The sequence below is a fragment of the Xiphophorus maculatus genome, chromosome 12 (genome assembly GCF_002775205.1).
Source record: "Xiphophorus maculatus strain JP 163 A chromosome 12, X_maculatus-5.0-male, whole genome shotgun sequence".
Classification (NCBI taxonomy): Eukaryota; Metazoa; Chordata; class Actinopteri; order Cyprinodontiformes; family Poeciliidae; genus Xiphophorus; species Xiphophorus maculatus.
The window spans coordinates 16880426-16902032 of NC_036454.1; the positions used below are offsets into that span (position 1 = coordinate 16880426).

The window sequence follows — 21607 nt, forward strand, 5'->3', positions numbered from 1 at the left end:
ATATATATATATATATATATATACTTATATCATATAAAGCACTTATAATATAAAGCACTTTTTATTCAAATGTAAACCACTGACACCGTATAAACAATTTTAATTAAATCTTCAACCCATCTTGCAAAAGATATTCTACCAAAAACAGATGAACCTCTTAGTCAGAAACTTGGCCTGAAGCTTGAAATACATTAGTAAAAAATAAATAAATAATAAATATTGGAAAATACTATTATCCATATTAGCATGATACATGATTTCATTCTGCTTGATGTCCCAAATACTGACAGAATGTAAACACCATCTTGGTGGTCTACTCTGGACAAAGAAGATGTTTGAGGTTTTTTCCATTTTAATTAAAATTATATTAAGTTGTAGCAAGACATGCTCAGGAACATCTGAGATGACATGACCACAGACAATAGTAAATGACACTTCATTATAAAAAGCAGCCAAAGTTTTGTGGAACACATTTTAAAACAAATTTACCAAAATGATTCACTGCCTTCAGACACATCTAAACATGAGTGAGTTCCTTAATCTGCAGGGTTTAATGTAATGTTGGCCCACTCTTTGCCACTATAACAGCTGTCCTGGGACAGGGTGTCCACTTGGGTTAGGAGTATGTTTATAGAAATGTTGACAATTTTTAGTCAGACACTGATGTTGAATGAGACCCCGTCTTGGAAACTTTACACTTGGTAAAGCAAGGCTTGGCTGCAGCAGCTCAGGAATGGAAACTCACTCTGTGAAGCTCTCTATACTCTCCTCAGATAAAGTTTGGAGTTCTGTTGCTATTAAACCTGCGGAAAGTTTGTGACCTCCACACACTATGTCCCTCAGCCTTGGCAGACCCTGTTCTGTGATTTCAAGAGGCCTACCACTTTGTTACTGGGTTGCAGCTGGAGAAAATGATGCAATTCTACAAACTCAACCCCAAAAAAGAAAAAAACAGGAAAAAAATAAAAAAAATATATACATCAATTAAGTGCCTCCTCCTGTTGTCTTGATGTCCTGCACAAAGATCTAATATTATTATGTCAACCTTCCAGAACACTCAGGTCTTCTGGTTTATGTCTGCTCTGCATCTACCGGAATCAGAACCAAGCATTTAAAAAGCAACATTTAATTTTTGTGCTCCACTAATCTGGAACAAACTTCCAGAAAACTGCAATAATGCTGAAGCAACGAGTTCCTTTAAACAAGGAATGAAAATTTGTTTAAAGCTGAAATCAAAGAATACCTGGGACAAAACAAAGTGTAGTCTGTTTTCAACTTGTCATCGTTTTACCTCACTTTGAAAGATAAGAGTTTTTTAATTTTTTGTAGTTTTATTTTTCTTCTAAAAATGTAAAGAACTTGCCTTGTGGCTGAAAATGGGCTATGCAAATAAAACTGCCTTGCTGTTCTGTCCTATCACTTCCACTTTGTTATAATACCACTGCTAGTTGACTGTGGAATATTTAGCAGCAAGGAAATTTCATGCTGCACTGTCACCCAGTTTGTAGCACTATTGACTTGCAGCAACAATGTCCTGTGATTTCACTGCATGGAGATGTGGGTACTCCAGCTTCTCCCCACAGTCCTGAATCATGACTATTAGGTTAATTCAATTCTAATTACACTGATCAAATTAATTGGTCTCTCAATTCATGTCTTTAGGTATGTGTGTGTGCATGCTTGTGCTGTGTCCCTAGTATTATTAGTTTAAATAAATTTAAACTTGAACTTCATCATTCAAGTTTATAGTGGAATAAATTTTCTTGCTGGATTTTTAAAGTATGCTGGGGGGGGGGGTTCTTGTGAAAAATAGCATTTTTCTAATCTTCTTGTGTGGAGTGATGGTTAGTCTTCAGGTAGTGCCTCAGATGAGCTTTCATTCTGTGTACACACTGAGCCTTTCTCTCCAGGATCTCATCCAGCTTGTGGACAAATTCCACAAAAACCTGTTGGACCAAAGGACAAAAATTAGGATGTACAAAAAAAAAAAGAGTGAAAGCCATCTGTTGTGAAGTTGATTTTATCGAACCATATCATGCTGCTGGCGAAGAAGTTCCCCCTCTATGTGACAAATAGCGTCCATCTGTTTCAGCTGCTCCAAGTGGACCTCAATAATGTGCAACCTGGGAACACATTGAGTTAAAGTAGTTCTACTCAAGAATCATAACATTGTGTCACATTTAATAATTCTTACCTTGCGTGGTCCGATCTGTCCATGGTGAACAGACGGATTGTGGGTTTGATTTGCTGGTTGCCGCTTTCTTCTCCACCTAACTCACCAGGTTTGAACTGCTCAGCAGCAACTCTTGAGATATTGTAATAATTTGCCTGTGCTGAGTTCAAGGAGCCATATTGAGGCTCTGAATGTAGCTTAGATATGTCGGGTACGATTTTAGAGTGTATATTATGTGTACATTCTAGTGAATAGTGTGTAGACTGAGAGCTACAATCCTCAGTGCTTTTGATTAAAGATGAAGCCTGGGATTTAATTATGGATGCAGTTAAATTTTTTTCTGAAGTTGATAGTTTTTTCTCCTTGTTGCCTTGGTCTTTGATGGAGTAAGGTGTATCTGTACCTGAAAAAAAGGAGATTACCTCAGATTCTTAATAAATGAGCTTATCATCAAGGAGTTAATTTATGTCAGTAATTCAATTCAAAAAGTGAAACTGACACAATATACATTCACTACACACAACAATTGATTTCAAGCCTTAATTTATATTCGTTTGAATGATTCTTATAGCTAATAAATTCTTCTTTTTTTTGTGGAAAATTAGAATATTACATGGGAGCAACAACAAACGATTTCCAACAGAGCAATGTTATGGTAGGTGCAATACGGTTGCTGACTGGACAGATGTCCAGCAGAAAGTCACTGACATAATTTTCCTCAACAATGACGTTAAGTCACAAAATATGAATGCAAAAGAATCTGATTGATCACAGAGTTCTGTATCCAGGCATGTTGAATGGAAAGCTGAGTGGTCAAAAAGCTGCAGAAGGAACAAGAAATCTAAAGCCACCACACATAGCTGTGTCTGCGGCAGGAACCACAACTGTCCCATCAATATAAACCTAAACCATAGACAATGTTAGAGATGTCATATAAGATAAGTAAGGTGAAAAAAAGTTGATGCTCAGAGGTCGAAAGTTCTTTCAGATCAAAGTAATTTTTACATTTTATTTGGTAATACAAATCCAGTAGTCTGGGGGAAAAGTGGGGATCTCTTGTGCGGGATCCACTTTGAAGTCCCCACAGTCAGTGGTGATTTTGGGAGCCATGTTATCGTCTTGATCTTCTGTGTTTTATCAAGTATAAATCATTTCCATGCTGCGCTTCATTGATGCAGCATTTCATGCAAAAGGAGCCACAAGCAAGTGAATAAGTAAAGAAGAGTGAATTTCAGCACTTTTTTTTATTAGTCTCAAGTAATATTCCTATTTTCTTAACACACATTTTGGTTTTCCACTGAGCCAAAGCTTTAATTATTCACATTAACTGAAATAAATGATAGAAATGTATCTTCTGGTCTGTGGTGTTTCACTTTTTAAATTGAATCACCGAAACTAATGAACTTAATGTGATATTCTAATTTATTAAGATGCACATGTGCTTTATATTTTTTTACTAAAACAGAAGCAGGGTCTCTCTTACCTCTTCCATTGACAGTGATTGTGATGCATTTCTTTTGCTCATGGTGACCAGCTGCTGTTGCAGTATCATATGTAGCAGACATATTCATCTGGAGGTTCTTTGAGTGGGGCGGCTCCAATGGAGAAAAGGAAAATTCTTTATGTGGACCAGCAGGCTGCCGCTGCTGCTCCACATGAGGTTGGGAAATGCTGAGAGGATCCATAAAGCAGCTTAAAGAATCTCTAGAAATATCAACTTGAGGTAAAAGAGACAGTTTGCTGCTGTTTTCACATACTGGGGAAAGTGCATTAAATTGCAGATGAAGATTTTTGCTGTGGTAGTCAGATACTCCTTTCTGCTCATGGCTCCATGCTATGTCTGTTGTTTGCTGTTTCTGCAGATCCACATCCCCTTTGACCTCTGAATCAAGGCAACCAGACAGGTGTGCCTCTGTTTTTGTTGGGATTTGCTTGGACTCCACTTCTGTGTTTCCCATCCAACAGTCCCTCAAGTATCCCCCCTTCATACCAGGTAGCCTCTTCTCCTCCTTCCTCCCAGCTGCTTCACCTGCTGCCTCAGTCTTCACCTTCCTCTCATTTTCACACTTGTCGTCATCAGCAACATTCATAGTGTGGTTTGCAGAGGTTTCAGTTTGCACACCTGAAGTCTCTTCTAAACAGGGATCGGTTTGGGTAGAGAATGAAAAGTTAGACGAGTGCAGGAGGGAAGACAGAGATCCCCGAGAAGAGGAAGAGAAAGATGAAGATGAGAGAAGATGAACGTATGAAGACATTGGTGAAGGTGAAAACTGTTGCAGCTGCTGATGATACTCTCTCAGATGCTTCACTTTCTCTTTTTCGCCAACTTTGTGTAATTCTCTTTCTTTTAACTCCTCTTCTTCCTTGCATGTGTCTCTACAGCTTACAGCCTGTCTTCTCATTTCTGTCCATTCTGGTTCCTCACTCTTTCTCTCTTCCGTAGTCTGCTGATAGTTCTCCTTTTCCCTGTGGTAGAATCCAGATTCCCTTTCAGAAAAAGTTAAATCACCCCCTTTAACGGCTCCATTGTTTTGTTGTCCCAAAATCTCCACTGCTCTTGTGTGTTTCCCTTTAACACAGTGACTGTGAATATCACTGTACGTTTCATTTTCAGTTCTCCCATCCTGTCTGACCTCCAGTCCTCTACTCAAACACCTGTCTTCAGTCTGTGCAAACGACCCTCTAATTGGGCTAATATGTTCAAGTTCTATGACTTTTCTGGTCCTTGATTGAGTTTCCTCTAAACAAGAAGATTTTGTGGGTGTTGAGCAGAAAACTGGTTGTGATATGTGTGGGCTTGTATGTGTTTTGGAACTGAAATTCTTGTTCTGATTTCCTAGCTTTGGATTTTTAGAAGTCCCATCATTCCTTCTGTTCCCTGTGTTGCTGTTGTCGAACCGTGTCATGTTGCTTCTGCTTCTTTTTCTTCCAATTGGCCAATTTTGTCCTCTCAACTCTTTCACACTGTAAGAAATTGAACACATGCAGTGCCTTATGAAAGTCTTTATACAACTGACACGTTTCCAAATTTTCTAATGTTACAACCACAAACCTCAATATTTTTACTGAGATTTATAAAGTAGGGCATAATTTTAAGGTGGAAGCAAGATGATGCTGCATATTCTTCGGCACTGTCCTCTTTCCCCTTTACTCCAATACCCATAAATATAATCCAGAGCAATGTGCCAGCATCTTATGAGAGAAGTAACTTTTGCCTCTATTTACTGTTTCCTTCCCCTTTAAACTCTTACCGATCTGCATATCTCAGAGTATTCAGTGTGTGTTCTGTTGCTGAGTGACCCGGTGAAATGTTGGCAATCATGCATGTCTTCGAGTCACCAACAAATGAGTCCTTTAAAACCTAAAATTAAAATGAACCAGTTTAGTTTGAAAACAAATTCAAGAATATGTGTGGGTCAAAGTGGAAAAACAATAAAATTATCCATCTTTTTATTATTAAGTTACATCAGTCTAACTACCTGAGTGAGTTTGCTTTGTCGGAAAGGAGTGTGAGATTCCTCTTTGTCAAGTGAACGGATACATTCTTTCAGCTGTGGGGGGAAAGCAGGTATTAGATCTGTGGAAAAATTAGACAGAATATTGCTGCTTTCATAGGATTTAAAAAGAAACTTAGCAGCCAAGTACTGAAATTACATGTATAATATTAGCTGATCATCCCTGTTGCTTGCTTTAAAAAAACTCAGGTAGTCTCTGTTTATGTGTTTTAAAAGAAATGTGAATTTGGAAAGAGATCAGCAAGGATCTCAGAGGAGTCACTGTTGCTACCCATAACTTTGAGAATGTTCTTCAGGCCTTATTTAAACAATTTCAAAACCAATAAAGTGAAACTGATAAATTTACACAGAACACAGTTGCAATAGGAAATTTTACAAGCCACTGAATAATGAGATGTGGTTAATTTTAGCACCTTTTTTTTCCAGTGACTGATTATAATTAAATATGGTGAAGTATATCTGAGTTTGTGAGAAAGTTTCTTACAGCCAGCAGGCTCTGGTTGATCTCAGCTCCCTCCATCCGACTCTGCTTGTTTGGTTCTTTGGCATCTGAAGCCCTCTCACTGCCTGCCAGGTCCACAAACCATATTCTGCACACATGCATACACAAACACGCAACAATTCGTTTTATCAATTTTCCACAAAACATTAGAGCTATCGGATTGTCAATTCAGGTAGTTAAAAAAAAAATGAAATCATCAGGAAGGTGGTAAAACACCAGACCTTCTTCCAGGATTTAGCTCCTCCCATCTTCCTATCAGTGTGGTAGGATTTCATTTCTGCCATGTGTTTTCCATTTTCACATGACAGATTGAACAGCAGTCTGTGAGAAGTCCAAAGCTTAGGATGTTGCTTTAAACTTCTCCAAAACTTTCTCACACTAATTAGGTAACTACTGAAGGCAATCAGGAGAAATTGGATTTTATCCGAGTCTGTCAGAGTGAAGAGGGAACACAAGTGCATGCCACAATTCACAGATTTTTATTCTTAAAATAAAGAAATAAATGGTCTATGACATGAAACACCCCTCAAAAAACATGCTCAAGCTTTAAAATGTTATGTGACAAAATGTGAAAAACTTCTTTTGGGAGAAATTTTTAAACCTTGAAAAAATACTAACTATTATAAATAATATTAACAAATAGAAAGATTAAGTCTCTCACCTTCCGGCTATCTGCTGATTAAGATCCCTGAGCTGAATCTGAAGCAAGGCATGGGATCGAGAGGAAAGAGGATTCACGCCACTTGTCCCTTGTGTTCGCTCAGCTGTTCCCTGTGAAATCACCTTAAAGCAGCCAGGAATGCAGAAAAAGGAGATAAGCTTAAGAGAGAGACCATTACATTACAGACAGAAGAGTGATTCCGATCTGAAATGTAAAGAAAATATAAATTAATGGTAGGTAGGAGTCAGCTACTGGATCATTGAGGATGTAACCACATATCTATTATTTCACTAGACTAAATTGTTTTGTACCTTTTGACAATTAAAGTAGTCTTTCTCATCTTGAATTGGAAAGTATTTCATTTCAGTTTAAAAGTTTGGTTTAAAGCTCATACTTTGTTGGTTGGTTTGCCATTTACAACACTAACTCTGGACTACACATTGGGTAAATTACTAATTGTATGAATAAAAGGATCAAACCTCTAACAGTGAGCTGACTGAATCCACTCGGATGTCCCGTAGACCTGAAATGTGAACCACTTTCTTTCCATCCTCCCTGGCAAATAACCTTCAATGGGGGAAAAATAGGTAAGATATTCTGGTCATTATAGAAAAACTAACTGTCCAGCAAAGAAAAGCAGTGAAAACACAAACCAGTTAAGAATAAAAAAAAGCAATAAATTTGAAACCAATAACCTTTTCCTGTGTTCCAACAAGTCGTACAGCTGGCCGCAGTAGATTTCAAAGAAGCTGACATAAACCAGTAGAGATGCGCTTGTTGCAGACAGGTGAGCAAAAATGTCATGAACTGCTAGAGCATATAAGCCGGTTCCAGCAGGGGATGAACCCAGCATGGTGTGAGTCTTTCCTGCGCCTGTCTGTCCATATGCAAAGCAGGTGGCCTTGCCTCTGTGGATACACACAACACAAAGAGAAAGACACTAAAGAGCGGAAGCTTAAACACTTCATGTTATTTCATTTGGAGGAAAGAATGTGATCAACTGGACAGTTCAGTAGGCATGGGTCAGTAGGAAACTGATCTGATTACTTTTATTGAAAATATCAACCATTAACAATTAATTATTTACACTGTTGGTGCAATAACCAATCGTTAGGCTCTTTAAAGTAATATCTACAACATTTGCTCACTGTTATTTAAGTTTGACACACTTTTAGTTTCCACGCCCATGACAGTCCATGTTTTTCTTGACCAGAATTATTTCCAAAAACACAAATTTGTCTTTCATGTAAGCAATAAGGGGGAACAGTAAGATAATTTTTTGTGCCAGTTGACTGGCAGTGCACAGCAGCCTGTGGGGAGAGGCAGAACTGCATTTGTCTATGTGCTGCACAGCTGGAGAAAAACGTCTTTAACTTAAAGAAGTTAAAGAGGTACAAATACAGAAAAACAAGGTGGGTGTAAAATTATTTAAAAAATACATAAACCAGTCATTCTCATTACTTTAAATCTACTATATATACATTTTTAAACTTAGCCAATAAAATAAAAACCTATGATGAAAGTTTTGGGGGGTTTGAACTTTAGGAGTCCTTTCACAGTAGTAATTGACCCTTATTCTTAATTTTTTTTTTTTTAACTATATTCAAAATTGCAATGTTTATTTTTAATCTGTTGTATGTTGTTTTTAACTTTTTTGTACAAGCACTTTGAATTGTCTTTGGCTGAAAGGTGCTATATAAATAAAGTTGCCTTGCCTTGCCTTATCTACAAGGCACATGCCTTGCATGGCAATTTAGCAGTGGACACCTACCCACTGAGCATGTGCTGTACCAAAGGGTATGCTGTTTTCAGATAGACTTCTTCATTGGAGCTCTCCTCTCCAAAAACCTGGTCGAAATGATACCTGTGCTGCAAAACAACAGAGAACCAGAACAAATTAAGCATAAAATGTTATTTTTTTTAGAATTACAAAATGAAGGAATCAGAATTTTTCTCTTTCTGCATATCTACCTGTAATATGTACTCTGTGAGATCCACAGCTTCTTTACTTTCGTGCACAACCGCCATACACTCTCCACTTTTAGTTGTCACAACATCTACCTCTCCTCTTTTGCACTCTGCACGAGTTAAAGGTCGTTTCCTCACACACACGCTGATGCGTTGTCCTTCCCCATGTCTGCTCCAAAATACAGAGATCATACTGTTATTATGTTTCTTAGGTTCATGCAAAAGTATTCAAACCTCTGACGACCGCAAACATGAAAGTCATTTAAATGGATTTTATCAAATGGACCAAGACAAACTAGTCCAAATCAAAATCTGAAAACAGTGGAGTCCACTTGATTTCAGACCAGTTCGATCTGATACCCTTATAAAATTGCCTTCAGAAGTTGCATTAACAATAACAGTCCTCTTTTGTGAAATTTTATCTGAGTATTAATTAGAGAATCTATGACTTGAAAATAACTGTTGTCAGACAATCTGACAAAGCTGAGCTATTTTTACAAAAAAAATCAACAATAATTCAGCTGGAGATGCTAAGAAGATATACAAAAGGTCCCACACCAGTAATTGCAGCAAAAGTTGATTCTACAAGGTACTGACTAAGCAGGGGCCATTTGACAAATGAGTGTCACTCTTCCCAAAGTAGATTACTTTAGAAATATGCACTACTTTGTGTTGTCTGTCTCACAAAAAAAAACACAAAATGGGTGAAAAGGGATGTGGACACTTTAGCATAGACACTTGCATATCAACTTTCTTGCTAAGTGAAACTGGCAGTTGTTGTCTTGTGCAGAAATATAGCAATGAGGGTAGAACTGAATAGCACTTTACTTTGCAGCCTGAGGAGGACTCAGAGGTAATCCATAGTTGTAGCTGGCTGTTCTTTTTGCTTCGTAAACAGGCGTGGGCTTGGTATCATCTGCAGCGCTCTTTTTCTTCCTGGAGATTGTCTTTCTGTCTTTCTGTGCTGATGGTCTGTTAATAAATGATTCCGATGTTACTGCTGCTGGGGGAGCATTCAATTTGTTGAATGCCTCACTCTTTGGTACTAATCTGATGTGAGAGTTGAGCATTGAAGATTCCCGTGTGACCTGCAGCTTGATGCTTTGCACATTGTGAGTATCACATGAACAGCTACGCTCATTTAGCTTACTGCTTTTGCTTTGTCGAAGGTCACACACCACAGTGTTTCTGCTGTGAAGCCCCAGTTGAATGGGTGTGACTGATCCGTTTTCATGAACTGGATCATCATTCCTGTTATGACTTGCATAGACATGAATGGTGTCTTCAAAATGAGAACACAATCTCTGATCTGTGTTTTTAGTAGAGAAATCCAGCCTTCTGCGAACATATGATGGTCTATCACTGAATGCACTAGAAGTAGCTCCACTTTCATTCTTATCCCTTCTCACATCTCCATTGGAGTTTCCATATCCATAAGGACTGACGCTATTATTAGCAGGAAATAGCTCATTGCCTTCTTCATAATAACACTCATTGTAAATCCCAAAATCGTCATTTCTAAGGCTCCTTAGATCAAGGCTTTTAACCAGTTGGACCAGCTGGAAAAGGCGAGCTCTGTCCTCCATAGAGCAAACTCCCAGGAGGGGGTAGTCCTCCATGCTCAGTGTGGAAAGATGGGCTGCCCGGTAAACACCCATCAAGGTGAACCTAAAAGGCAAAAAACAGAGAAAGATAAGTGTATCATTAGAAAAATCAAAGCAACAATGTGGATTTGACTGATCTGTCTGCTTACCTTGAATAATGACGCTGAAGCCCAGCCGCCGATAGACAATTGTACAGGCAAACTGTCATTTCTCCCTTGGCTTTTTTTCTATTTGGTCTTCTACTTTGTCAAACAAGTGAATAAGTCAGCTTGGCTTCTGTCTATTAGGAAATAAATAGAATGCAAAGTGGGTAGCTAGCATTATTCTGCATTAATGAAATGACAACAGCAGCAACATAAAACACTGTCCTGTCCAGTAAAAATGATGACCAGTGGTTTCTCCTGGTGTCATTACTACCAGCATGTTCTGTTGACTGGAAAGTAAAGCACTGGGCTGCAGCATGACGCTGAAACCTGACACTGGTGCAGGATAGAGCTGGGGCCTGCACCAGTGCAGCCGCAGCATATTTCTACATAGTGGCAAACGTGACAAATGTAGAAAACACAGGCTGATCAACTGTTGACTTCTACTGTACATTGGCTAACAGCTGCAACCAGTCTTACTGTTATACAGTCTCCTACAATTAGTCACTTGGACATTACTAGACCTTCCATCCGTTTTTTACACCTAATCTTTAAAGGACCGAAGGGGGATGGTGCTTATCTCCATCTGACATCATGAGGCAGATGCAAATAAGCATCTGCCTCATGATGCACAGCATGGGGCAGTGCACCCTCTAGTTGCACTGCCTCTGGATACGTCACCAGACCCACTGGACACTTCTTTACTTTATGGTGTTACTACATAAGAGGGCTGCATTTCCTGAAAAACTGTAACATTTATAAACTTCATTTTTAAAACAGTTAGTCAATTGAGATGTTACTGCTGCTGAGGGTCTGAGGCATTGATTTGCATCTAAGTAAAGAAGTATTTCTGTGGATCTATACACATTCTACAAAATACTTCTTAATATCCTTGTTTAAGTTGCTGGTTTAGTTGCCAGAATGGCTCTTAAACTGTGCTACAAGAAGTGCCATTGGAGGTACGTGGTCTGACTTTAATGGTATTCAGAGGAAATGTTGGTATTAGTTATTTGCAACTTAAATACAACTAAATTATTACTAATATTTAGTTAGCTTCTAGCTCAATATGTAGTTATCAAGCTAAATATTTAGTTAGCAAACTAGATATTTAGCTTCAAGGTAAATATATACTTAGCAAAACCTAAATATTATTGTTAGCAAACAAAATATGTAGTTTATCTTCGAACAAAATTTTTAGTATGCAAACTAAATATTTATCTTCAAATTAAATATTTAGTTAGCAAGCTATATAATGTTTAGCTTATGACCACTTATCTGTTAGCAAGCTACATAAGTAGCTTCAAATTCTGCTCCAACCTAAATATTTAATTTAAACTTAAATATTTAGATAGATAATTAAATATTTAGTTTTAAGCTGTAACATTTACAAATGGATGAATAACGTGGTAAAAAAAATATGACTTTGAAAATGAACCCATATTTCCTTCTCTTATGACTTTGTAAATAATTTATTGCTGTCAATTTTTGTAACTTTACAAACGACACTCAACATTTTACAGTTCTCCATCATTCGGGTAGCTGCAAAACTCATAAAATCTAGAACAACATTGAAGGAAAAACAAAATACAAAATACACTTACCCAAGACGTTTTAGTAGCACAGAAAGCTAAGAACGGGACGTTAAACTGACATTAATGTTTCACCAAGTAGCAACCTGACTGACGTTTCCGTACACAGACAGAATCTCCATAACGACGGAAACAGCTCGGCGCCCTCTCTTCCTGCTGGAGCGCAGCCTTAGTCAAAATAGACCTTGTTAAATATAAAAGGCAGGCTTTTCAGAGCTGCAACTGGTCGAATAACGCTCAGTTCAGCAAAACACTGAGCGATAATCCGTCAGAGGCTTAAGCCACTAAGAAGCCCACACACCAAACCATTTCAAAGCAATGGTCAACTGAATGTACAACTGGGAGTAAGCAATACAGGTAGAGCTACTTTGTTTATTTTTTAATGAACCAACTGGACTGTATAAAGATAAAGTAGAACTGCTAAGAAATAAATTATCTTTTTTTTTATTAAACTTTATTTACTATTGTACACATATTTTAATTATAGTAATTTGGTAGAGAGAAAAAAACTCAATTGAGCATTATTTGTAAATATTGTAAAAACAAAAACAACGAGTATTTATTTGGTAAGAAAAGATAAGCGAGTTAGATAGAACAACAGGTGTAATGTAAATATATACAAAACCTATATTTAATTTGCTAAAAAGATTTTAAAAATATTTCAAAAATATTTTTAATCTTTATTTACTGGGTTTTATCATGTCAGAAATAAAATCTTAAATTTGCTTTTTATAGCTATTGCAGAAATTGGGGTGACAAATAAGCACTAAAAGATCAGGCGGAATGTGTCTCAGTTCGGGACATCGTTTTTGTTTCTTGGGGGACGTAATTAAACGTAACACCAAACTATTGGCTCGTTTGCAGCAGTTCTGGTTATAGGCGTGTGGTAGTTTGCATTTTATTTGTTGACTCCAAATGTTCGGGTACGCCTGCAGGGTGAAGATAACGCAGATCCACGTTTGCTTGCGCATAGTTTTGGTAAGATAAGTTGTCAGTATGAATCGTTGTACAGTAAGCTGCTTGAAGTCCTAACTAAAGCTGCCTGGAGTTCATGGTCTGGTCCCTTCAGCACCCAGTTGAAGGTTAAGTCAGAGACTGAGCCAAATCACAGTAGGTTCATTTATTCTCTATATCAGGCAAGCAAGAGCAAGGTTGCATAGCAACAGTGAATACATCTTTATAGATTAGTGTGAAAGTGCAACTCTGTATTTTTCAGATCTTGCTTTCCAAAATCTAGATTTTCATTTATGTTCATTTATGTATTAAAATAGCTTTGAGTAGTATTTTCCAATGGGTTGTAGAGACTTTTTATTTTTTCTTTGAATCTCAACTGCATTGCACTTATTTTAACTCCAGCACAAGACCTTTCTTCTAAAAAAAAAGTTATTGATATGTTCATTAACACAGATGTATGAATGAGTTTGAAATATAAGAAAAACCAACTCAATGGATTAGGTAACAAAAGATCATAAATTATTACTTTCCTTTTTACTTTAGATCAATAAGTTGGTTCCAAAAGACCATGAAAGAGTTGCCAACATGTCTGTAGTACTGAGGATGAAATAGGCATATTTTACTGGGTACTCACTGTTAAAGTAGAGGGGCTGTTACTAATAACTATGTTTTTAAAGCCATAATTAGAAAATAACTGCTGGTTAATTATTTTTGTCTAAAAAATAAATTGTGTGCGTTTTATAGTTAATTTCAAATAACAACTATTTGCCTCAAATGAACCAAAACAAACATCAAACTACAAGAAAAACTCACCGTGTAACATCCTGGTACTCCACTGACCACTCCATTCCTGAAAAGAAACCAGTCGTTATTTCACTTCTTTAAAGCTTGAGGTGCGTCTTCTGTTTCCAGTTTGCTGCTACAGTAACCTTTCTGCAAATTTGAGTAACTAACCTGGTACAGATCATTTGGTGCTCAGTTTTTACCTTCCATACTGTTAATAGTTTAGCTTGTGCTCCAAACCAACTTCTAGTAATGATACTGAACTGATAGTTTGGAGTTAGGCACAGGAGATTGAGTATCAGGGAACATGTACTAGTTCCTGTACTCTCCAGTTCAAAAATATTTAGTTGATTTCAGTGTTTCAGATATTGAGATAATGTACCTAATTCACAAAATAGAAACTTATAATTATCACAAAATCAGGATAAAGACCTCTTGGACTCTCACAGATGCATGATCCACTAATTCTGTAAGTCAATGTTTCAACCAATACTTGGAAATCACCTTGTTGGTACAAATATTAACGCTTTATAACTCTATAACTCTCTTGCCTTTTAAAGTTTGTGAACGATCTGTTAAACAAATTGTGTGGGGGTTTTTTTATACAGCAGTACAATCAGGATGTCATCTCAAGAGGAGAACCCTCCTTGCCCCTCGCCTGATATGCATTTCATTGGAAAGAAGGCTGATATTGTTAAGGCTGGCCGTGTGACGATGCGGGTGAATGGATGCAGAGATGTGCTTGTTGTGTACCACCAGGAGAAGCTTTATGCATTGGACCTGCGTTGCTACCGTAAGCTCTGAGCAAAGGAGAGCTGTGTGTGTGATTGGACATATAGTCTAAAGGGAATGCCCAGTTGAAATACTGTATGGAATAACAGCATCTTTTTTTTCTTTTTGACAGATGCTGGTGGTCTATTACAGGATGGAGATATCGAGGTTGGCTTTTTCTGTTTTATAAGTAAAACATATTACATCTGATAGTAGCTGTGAATGGTTTTCCATTGCTTTTATTCTGCCTTGAAATAGTATTCAAAGTTTAAAGCAATACCATAGACTCGAGGATTTTGTATATACTTTTGCTAGGCACTGTGCATTACAACATTTAAATATGTACCATATTGAGGCTTATTTGTGTGTGAAATAGCTGTTTAGTTGTATATTTATATCATAGCTGTAGAAAACTAAGTTCTTATTGTAATACCAATTTTACACTTGTACCAATAATCTCCATTAGGACTTCAATGGACGGCTGTGCATTGTTTGTCCGTGCCACAAATACAAGATCACCCTGACAGAAGGTGAAGGACTTTATGAAGCTGTGGACAATCCTACGATCAGACCACTGAAGACTCAGTGGCGCTCCAAGGGACTCAAGCAAAGGATTCATAAAGTCACTGAAGTTAGCGGGGATGTCTTTGTTACCCTGAATGACTCCAGCGAGGCCATCGAGTCAGATGTCTACCAGACTGAGAAATACAGAACTGTTTCACTCGATGCACTGCCGAAACCCAAACACAAGACATAGAAAAAATACAAACACTTATTAAAACTTCTGTCTTATTTACAAACACTCTAGTTCTTTCAAAGATAGTTTAATGATTTAACAAAATGTTCAGACTCCTTTTCTGATGCTATGTCAATATTTTCTCATTGTAATTTCGATCTGATTAATCTTTTAATTTCCACAGGGTTCAAACAAAGGAGAAACAAAACCTTTCAGAAAATTGATCAAATTTGCTTCAGGATGAAAACAAATGACTGAATCATTACAATTAAAGCCAATGATGCCTTCTTTAAAAAGTTGAATCTGTTAATCCTAATGTATTTCTTTTGAATATGTAGAACAAACAAGGATATTTTACTAATTACATTTTACACTGTTTCTTAACATATTGCAGTTTTATTTTTCTTCCTTTGCTTCATTCTTCTTCCTTAAGCTTTTACTTGAATACAGAAACCATAAACATGCTTATTAGAAGAGATGTGTTCAAACAACAAACAGATCTTACATCTGTCGATCTGTGTAATATCGACAACTTGCCAACAATTGTTCGACAAAATGTAATGTAGAAGTACAAATGATATTTTGACAATGTTTTTACATTTTGTATCAGTACAAACTGATAATTTTGCACAACAAACTTAATTTTAATTTGTTTAATATGTCTTGGCTTCTGTAAAAATAAGCTAAATTTTTATTGGACTACATTTTGTTGTGCTTTCTGCATTCTTTCACCTCAGAAATATTTCCTTCAGTTTGTGCATTATAACACTTACTTCCATTCCAACGTTGTTCACCTTAGTTGTGTTTTTAAAACTTTGTACTGAAAAACATCCTAAAAACTCTCAGCTGTTTACATTATGGACTTCTGTGAATGTATAAAAATCAAGTTTAATGAAATACATTTTATACTTTGATCTCAGGAGGTCTTTTCATTATCTTAGTCAAGGGTAAAGAGAGAGAGAAAAAGTACCCACAATTCAAATGGTGACTAACCTTTCTGGTAAATGAGAAAAAAGAAAAATATATATATATATATATATATTTGTATATATATGTCTGAAAAGGTCTATATTATTAATAAACTATATCTCATTAAAAGGTGGATTAATTTAGCCATTTAGTCCCAAAATGTGGGTCCTGTTTGTGTGTTTAAATTACTTACAATATTAAAGACAACTGTAAGTTTTACAATTTCTTTTCTAATGCACATTTTGCCAAACACATAAATGACTCTGATCACTGATTTTCCAGAGGTTTGGATAATTTGTTTATATCACAAACAAATTATAGCTGGTATTTCTTATGCTGTAATTTTGCACTTACTGTACAGTTTCTTATTTCTATTTATTTTTTTATGTTTTACTGCTTTGGGAATCTGCATGCTTCCATTTGCCTGCAATTCTTCTGCCAGTACACCTAGATTTTCCCACTTTCAATAAAGGACATTCCCATTATACCCTTTTGTTCTATCAAAGTGAGTCCAAGTATCAAAAAAGCAATGTAATATCCAGAAGTTGTTTTACATATGTGTGTTTTGATGATTTATGGAACTTGCAATTAGAATTTAAATTGGTTAATATTTAGAATTCAGATGTCTAGAATTTGGGCTTGTAAAGCTATGCAATTTGAAAAAATAAAAAATATACAGGAGCCTTGTATAAGAGATGGTTTCAATTATATTAGACAACATGAAACTGCCTTAAATTTTCTGTCCTATTTATTTAACTTTTACATTTTTATTATTTTTAAAGCATTTTTCTCAACTTTATTTGCTGGGTGATACTAAAAATGTCTCAACTTGTTGTGCAAAATCAATCGTAGCGCTAGGTGGCAGCAGGGCGCCTCTCTTTCTTCAGTCTAACAGACAATAGAAGAAGAGGCGATGCTTGCGATCCGCCATAATAGAAAAGAAGAAGAGGTTTATGTAGTTTTTCCTCGAACCTGGATAACTTTAGCTAGATAAGACGTTAGCTACATTTTATGCGCTATCAGCTAATATTGTAATTCATCAGAGATGGAAATTAGCAGCAGATAAAGCTGGAAGAACATCTGTTCTCCTTTGGTTTCTAACAAATACTTTACGAAATGGCTTCAGGTCTGTCCTGCTCATAATATGCCCCTTATTGGCAAACATTATGTTTTCGATAGTTGTAATGCTGGATCGTTTCTTTTGCATTGGGTTGATATTTGTCATGTTTTTTTTGCAGAGGATGAATTGAATCTCCTGGTCATCGTGGTTGATGTGAATCCCATCTGGTGGGGTCAGCAGGGTCAGCGTGAGCCAGAGGTATCCTCTTTCTTATTTCTGATACCTCAGTCATATTTTCTACTCAGTAGTGATTAGGTAAATTATTTATTTACATATGGCATGTTAAGATCGAAGCAAAAGAAATACATTTGAACTAGAGTTTGAGATCACATAATGCAAAGTTTACCACTAATCTTGTTGTTTACCAGGATTAGTGCTAAACAACACTAATCCTGAAATTAGTCCATTTTCTCATTTTCTATTGTCCATTTGAGGTTTTATCGTTAAAAATAAAGTAATTTATGTCAGCAAACAATCTATGAAAATTTATGTTTAATTCTAATATTTTAAACACAAATATCTGCCTGTCTCTGAGAACTGTATCCACTGTGTTTCTATTTTTTAAGTTCACTTTGTGCAAGTGTCTGGATGCCGTCATGGTGATGGGAAATTCCCATATGGCAATGACAAGGACAAACAGGCTGGCGGTTATCGCCAGTCACTGTCAAGACAGGTAACCACAGTTCACAACATTATAAGAAACTTTTGTTTACCTTCCCTCTGGGATTAATAGTGTAATTGAAATTTGACCCTGTCCTCCCAGCTAATCCATCCCTCCATCCATCCATCCATCCATCCATCCATCCATCCATCCATCCATCCATCCATCCATCCATCCATCCATCCATCCATCCATCCATCCATCCATCCATCCATCCATCCATCCATCCATCTATCCATCCCCAAGCACAGTCTTGTAATTCCTTCAGTTTTTGTTGACTAAAAGACCTACATAACTTTATTTTGCATGAATAAATGTCTTTGCAAAAATTATACCAGAATCAGTTAAAATCTGTATTAATATTAGTAAAAAAAAAGTCTAATTATTGCAACTCCAGTTTTTTTTTCTTACTGGATTGGACATTCTATTTATTCTTCTACATAGCCTTGCTTTTATAATATTTTATTGCCATGATTGATCCAGAAATTACATTAAACCTATATTGTGACAATCTAGTTTTATTTTTTTTTTTTTGCTACAGATGTTTTTTTTAGTGTTTGGAACTAAAATGCTGGATATGTAATGTTTTATACCTTTCATCACTTTTGTCTTTCATCTAGTCACTTCTTGTATCCCAGTAAGACTTGGAAAAGTGGGGACAGTGGTGGGGATGAAATTTCCTCCAGCCGGGATGGAAAATACGAACTTCTAGCTGTCGCCAACAACCTCATTGCTGAAGAGATCAGGAATATTATGGCTAAAAGTGGGTAAAAAAAACACCTTTGGTTTTAATAGCATGTGACTAAAGCTAATGTAAAAGGTACTCAGATTTGGTTGGTTGGTACCTTTTGTTTAATATTATTTTCAGCTATTTAATGATTCATTATTAAACATACTGGTGACTGCTGTGCGTCTTCTTCTTACAGCTGAAGTGACGGGGAATTCAACTGACACCCTGTTGGCAGGATCTCTTGCCAAAGCCCTCTGCTGTATCCTTTCAGTGAAACGTCTTTGATAATTCAGTATTCAGGAAATTGGTTCATCTAACAAAAACTGAATTATTTATATGTCATTACAGTCATGAAGTTTTATGACTGACTTCTCTGAGGTAACCCTACGTGCAACTTTGATTTGCTCATTGGGTCAGAAGAAATTAGTTTGTGTGAGCTGTTTTGCTAATTGTCCTTAAGATGTCACCATGCAGATATTCACAGGGTCTCAAAAGAGTTAGAAGGTAAAGTCAGATTAGACTGCCTCTATTTTTGTTTCATTATGTTCTTATATTAGAAACTACAAAGTTGCATTTTACTTTTTTTTTAGTTGGACAGGAGATGAAGTCAAGGATATTGGTAAGATCTTATTTAATTCCTCACTTGGTTTTGTTTTTCCTTATCAGTTCAGCTGTTGGTACTCCCATGCCATTTTGTACCCATGAACTTAACAGTTTAATTTTTTAAGCTGATTACAAATTTTGATTAATTGTAGCATTAAAAAGTACTAGAAATATCCAGCAATCGGAGGGTGTGGTGCTTTTTATCTGCAGTGTTCATTAAGCTGCTGATAGTGTACACACTGGACAGTTTTCCAGTCTGTCACAGGGTAACACTGAAATACACAACCACAGACACACACACACACCCACACACCTTTGGGTCAATTTAGAGTGACCAACCTGTTGATTTTGGACAGTAGAAGGAAGCTAGAGTAACCTGTGAGAACTCGAGCAGAGAAAAAAACACATTGAGTAATTGTGTAGTTACTAAAAAACAAATTTATATGAATAATATGTAGCTCATAAAAAACTAAAATCCTACATCATTTGTTCATAAAACTATGTTTCACCCTGTTTTTATTGATTGTAGTTCTGAATCAGTTCTAAATTGGTTGTCATACTTAGCTTCCCAAAAGCAGTTATGGTTAATAAATGCCATCTCATAATGGATGATCCTGCACAGGGACAAAATGGTGAAGATGTGAAATCACCGTCTCTGTTTTGAGACTAATGTTTTGTTTTGCTCGTCTTGGTTAGGTGATAAAAGCAGCTGATGACTGCGCTCTCCAGTACATGAACTTCATGAATGTGATTTTTGCTGCACAAAAGCAGGTAAAAACTAAATCTCCCTGCTCTAGACTTTCACTAATGTATCTTTTCAATGGATTAAAAAACCCCTCCGTTTATATTTTTGCCAGAACATCCTGATAGATGCGTGTGTGCTGGACTCAGACTCGGGGCTGCTTCAGCAGGTACATCTTTGCTGCTGTGATACAGGCTTATTAACGTAGCATTACAACTGTGAAGGTGTAACTAATGACTGACAAAATATCAGTCAGTGGATATTAAAACAGAAAGTAGTACCACCAGGATGATGTTTATGTTTTAGGCTTGTGACATAACAGGAGGCTTGTACCTGAAGATACCGCAGAAAGTAGCCCTGGCTCAGTACCTTCTGGTGAGTGTTTCTGCTGTTTGCTGTGGCTTACAGTGGTTGCAGTTTGAAGGTAGAGTCAGTATGTGTGTGTTTTGGGAACAGTGGGTGTTCCTGCCCGACTCGGAGCAGCGCTCCCAGCTGGTGCTGCCGCCGCCTGCCCACGTGGACTACAGAGCTGCGTGTTTCTGTCACCGTAACCTCATCGAAATCGGTTATGTCTGCTCTGTTTGTCTGTCGAGTGAGTAGCGTGTGCTGGCAAGTGCATTTCAGAGACATAATGTTATATTTGTGGTGATGATTTTTCTCTTGTTTGCTTTCAAGTATTCTGCAACTTCAGCCCTATTTGCACAACATGCGAGTAAGTCTCTTACTTTGACTTTACCATATTGTCAGGTAAAATATATATATTTACTTTATAGTTTGCTTGGCAGTAATGGTTAAAAATCTGTTTGTTCTTAGGACGGCCTTTAAAATCCAGCTACCTCAGATGGTCAAACCTAAAAAGAAGAAATTGAAGCAAGCAGCTTGATGACTGTTTTGATTTCCTCACTGCCATTTAGGCAGATCTGTTTTTGAGAAGAAGCAGCCCCTGATCCAAATGACCTCGTTACTGAAACTTCCTGGGTAAAATGTATTTGCTGTTAGAGCAAAGATTTCCTGGATACCTTTGTCAAGACGAACATGTGGAAGATTCTTCTTATTCTTCTTGTCTCTGGAAAGCAAGAAAAACATAATAAAAGACCCAACACACCCAGCACAAGGAGTGTTTTAATGGACATTTCTGGATTTTACAGCCTTGTTTCTATAATTGATTTTAACAATTTAATCTGCAGAAGAAACTCTTCAGTCTCATTGCTACGGAAATATTTAATCTCTTCTGCTTTGTCAAATTTATTACTGAAAATAAAAAAATCCACCAAGAGCTGATTCACTGTAACTTCACCAATATAAAATATGCTATGTAAACCCCATCCACAATAATATGTGAATTTCCTAAACAACTTAACAAGGAATCATGCCAAACCACAA

At 36.8% G+C, this 21607-nt stretch overlaps 3 protein-coding genes across 5 annotated transcripts; 2 read left to right on the forward strand and 1 right to left on the reverse strand.

Annotated features, from left to right (window-relative positions):
• Positions 1 to 233: 233 nt before the first annotated feature.
• Positions 234 to 12316, reverse strand: LOC111610260. The gene is made up of 15 exons (XM_023343085.1): positions 12168 to 12316; positions 10573 to 10703; positions 9648 to 10487; positions 8823 to 8988; positions 8623 to 8720; positions 7547 to 7759; positions 7331 to 7418; positions 6852 to 6973; positions 6173 to 6278; positions 5653 to 5724; positions 5425 to 5534; positions 3657 to 5137; positions 2195 to 2576; positions 2030 to 2123; positions 234 to 1946 (listed from the first exon to the last, which is right to left on the reverse strand). The coding sequence occupies exons 2-15, from the start codon at positions 10629 to 10631 to the stop codon at positions 1821 to 1823; spliced, it is 3957 nt and encodes a 1318-aa protein (XP_023198853.1). The 5' UTR covers positions 10632 to 10703; positions 12168 to 12316; the 3' UTR covers positions 234 to 1820.
• A 669-nt stretch (positions 12317 to 12985) lies between these two features.
• On the forward strand, positions 12986 to 16642 carry LOC102217571 (Rieske domain-containing protein-like). Of its 3 annotated transcripts, none has more exons than XM_023343086.1 (4): positions 12986 to 13265; positions 14501 to 14685; positions 14797 to 14831; positions 15130 to 16642. In XM_023343086.1, the coding sequence occupies exons 2-4, from the start codon at positions 14514 to 14516 to the stop codon at positions 15418 to 15420; spliced, it is 498 nt and encodes a 165-aa protein (XP_023198854.1). In that variant the 5' UTR covers positions 12986 to 13265; positions 14501 to 14513; the 3' UTR covers positions 15421 to 16642. The 3 variants fall into 3 exon arrangements, with proteins under 3 accessions (XP_023198854.1, XP_023198855.1, XP_023198856.1); XM_023343087.1 differs by having other exon boundaries at positions 12986 to 13133; XM_023343088.1 differs by having other exon boundaries at positions 12986 to 13133; positions 14504 to 14685.
• A 611-nt stretch (positions 16643 to 17253) lies between these two features.
• gtf2h3 (general transcription factor IIH subunit 3) lies at positions 17254 to 21498 on the forward strand. The gene is made up of 13 exons (XM_014468372.2): positions 17254 to 17494; positions 17607 to 17686; positions 18055 to 18161; positions 18770 to 18912; positions 19076 to 19138; positions 19354 to 19383; positions 19470 to 19498; positions 20179 to 20253; positions 20340 to 20393; positions 20531 to 20599; positions 20681 to 20816; positions 20900 to 20936; positions 21038 to 21498. Exons 1-13 carry the CDS (start codon positions 17485 to 17487, stop codon positions 21105 to 21107), a joined length of 903 nt encoding a protein of 300 aa, XP_014323858.2. The 5' UTR covers positions 17254 to 17484; the 3' UTR covers positions 21108 to 21498.
• Positions 21499 to 21607: the final 109 nt, after the last annotated feature.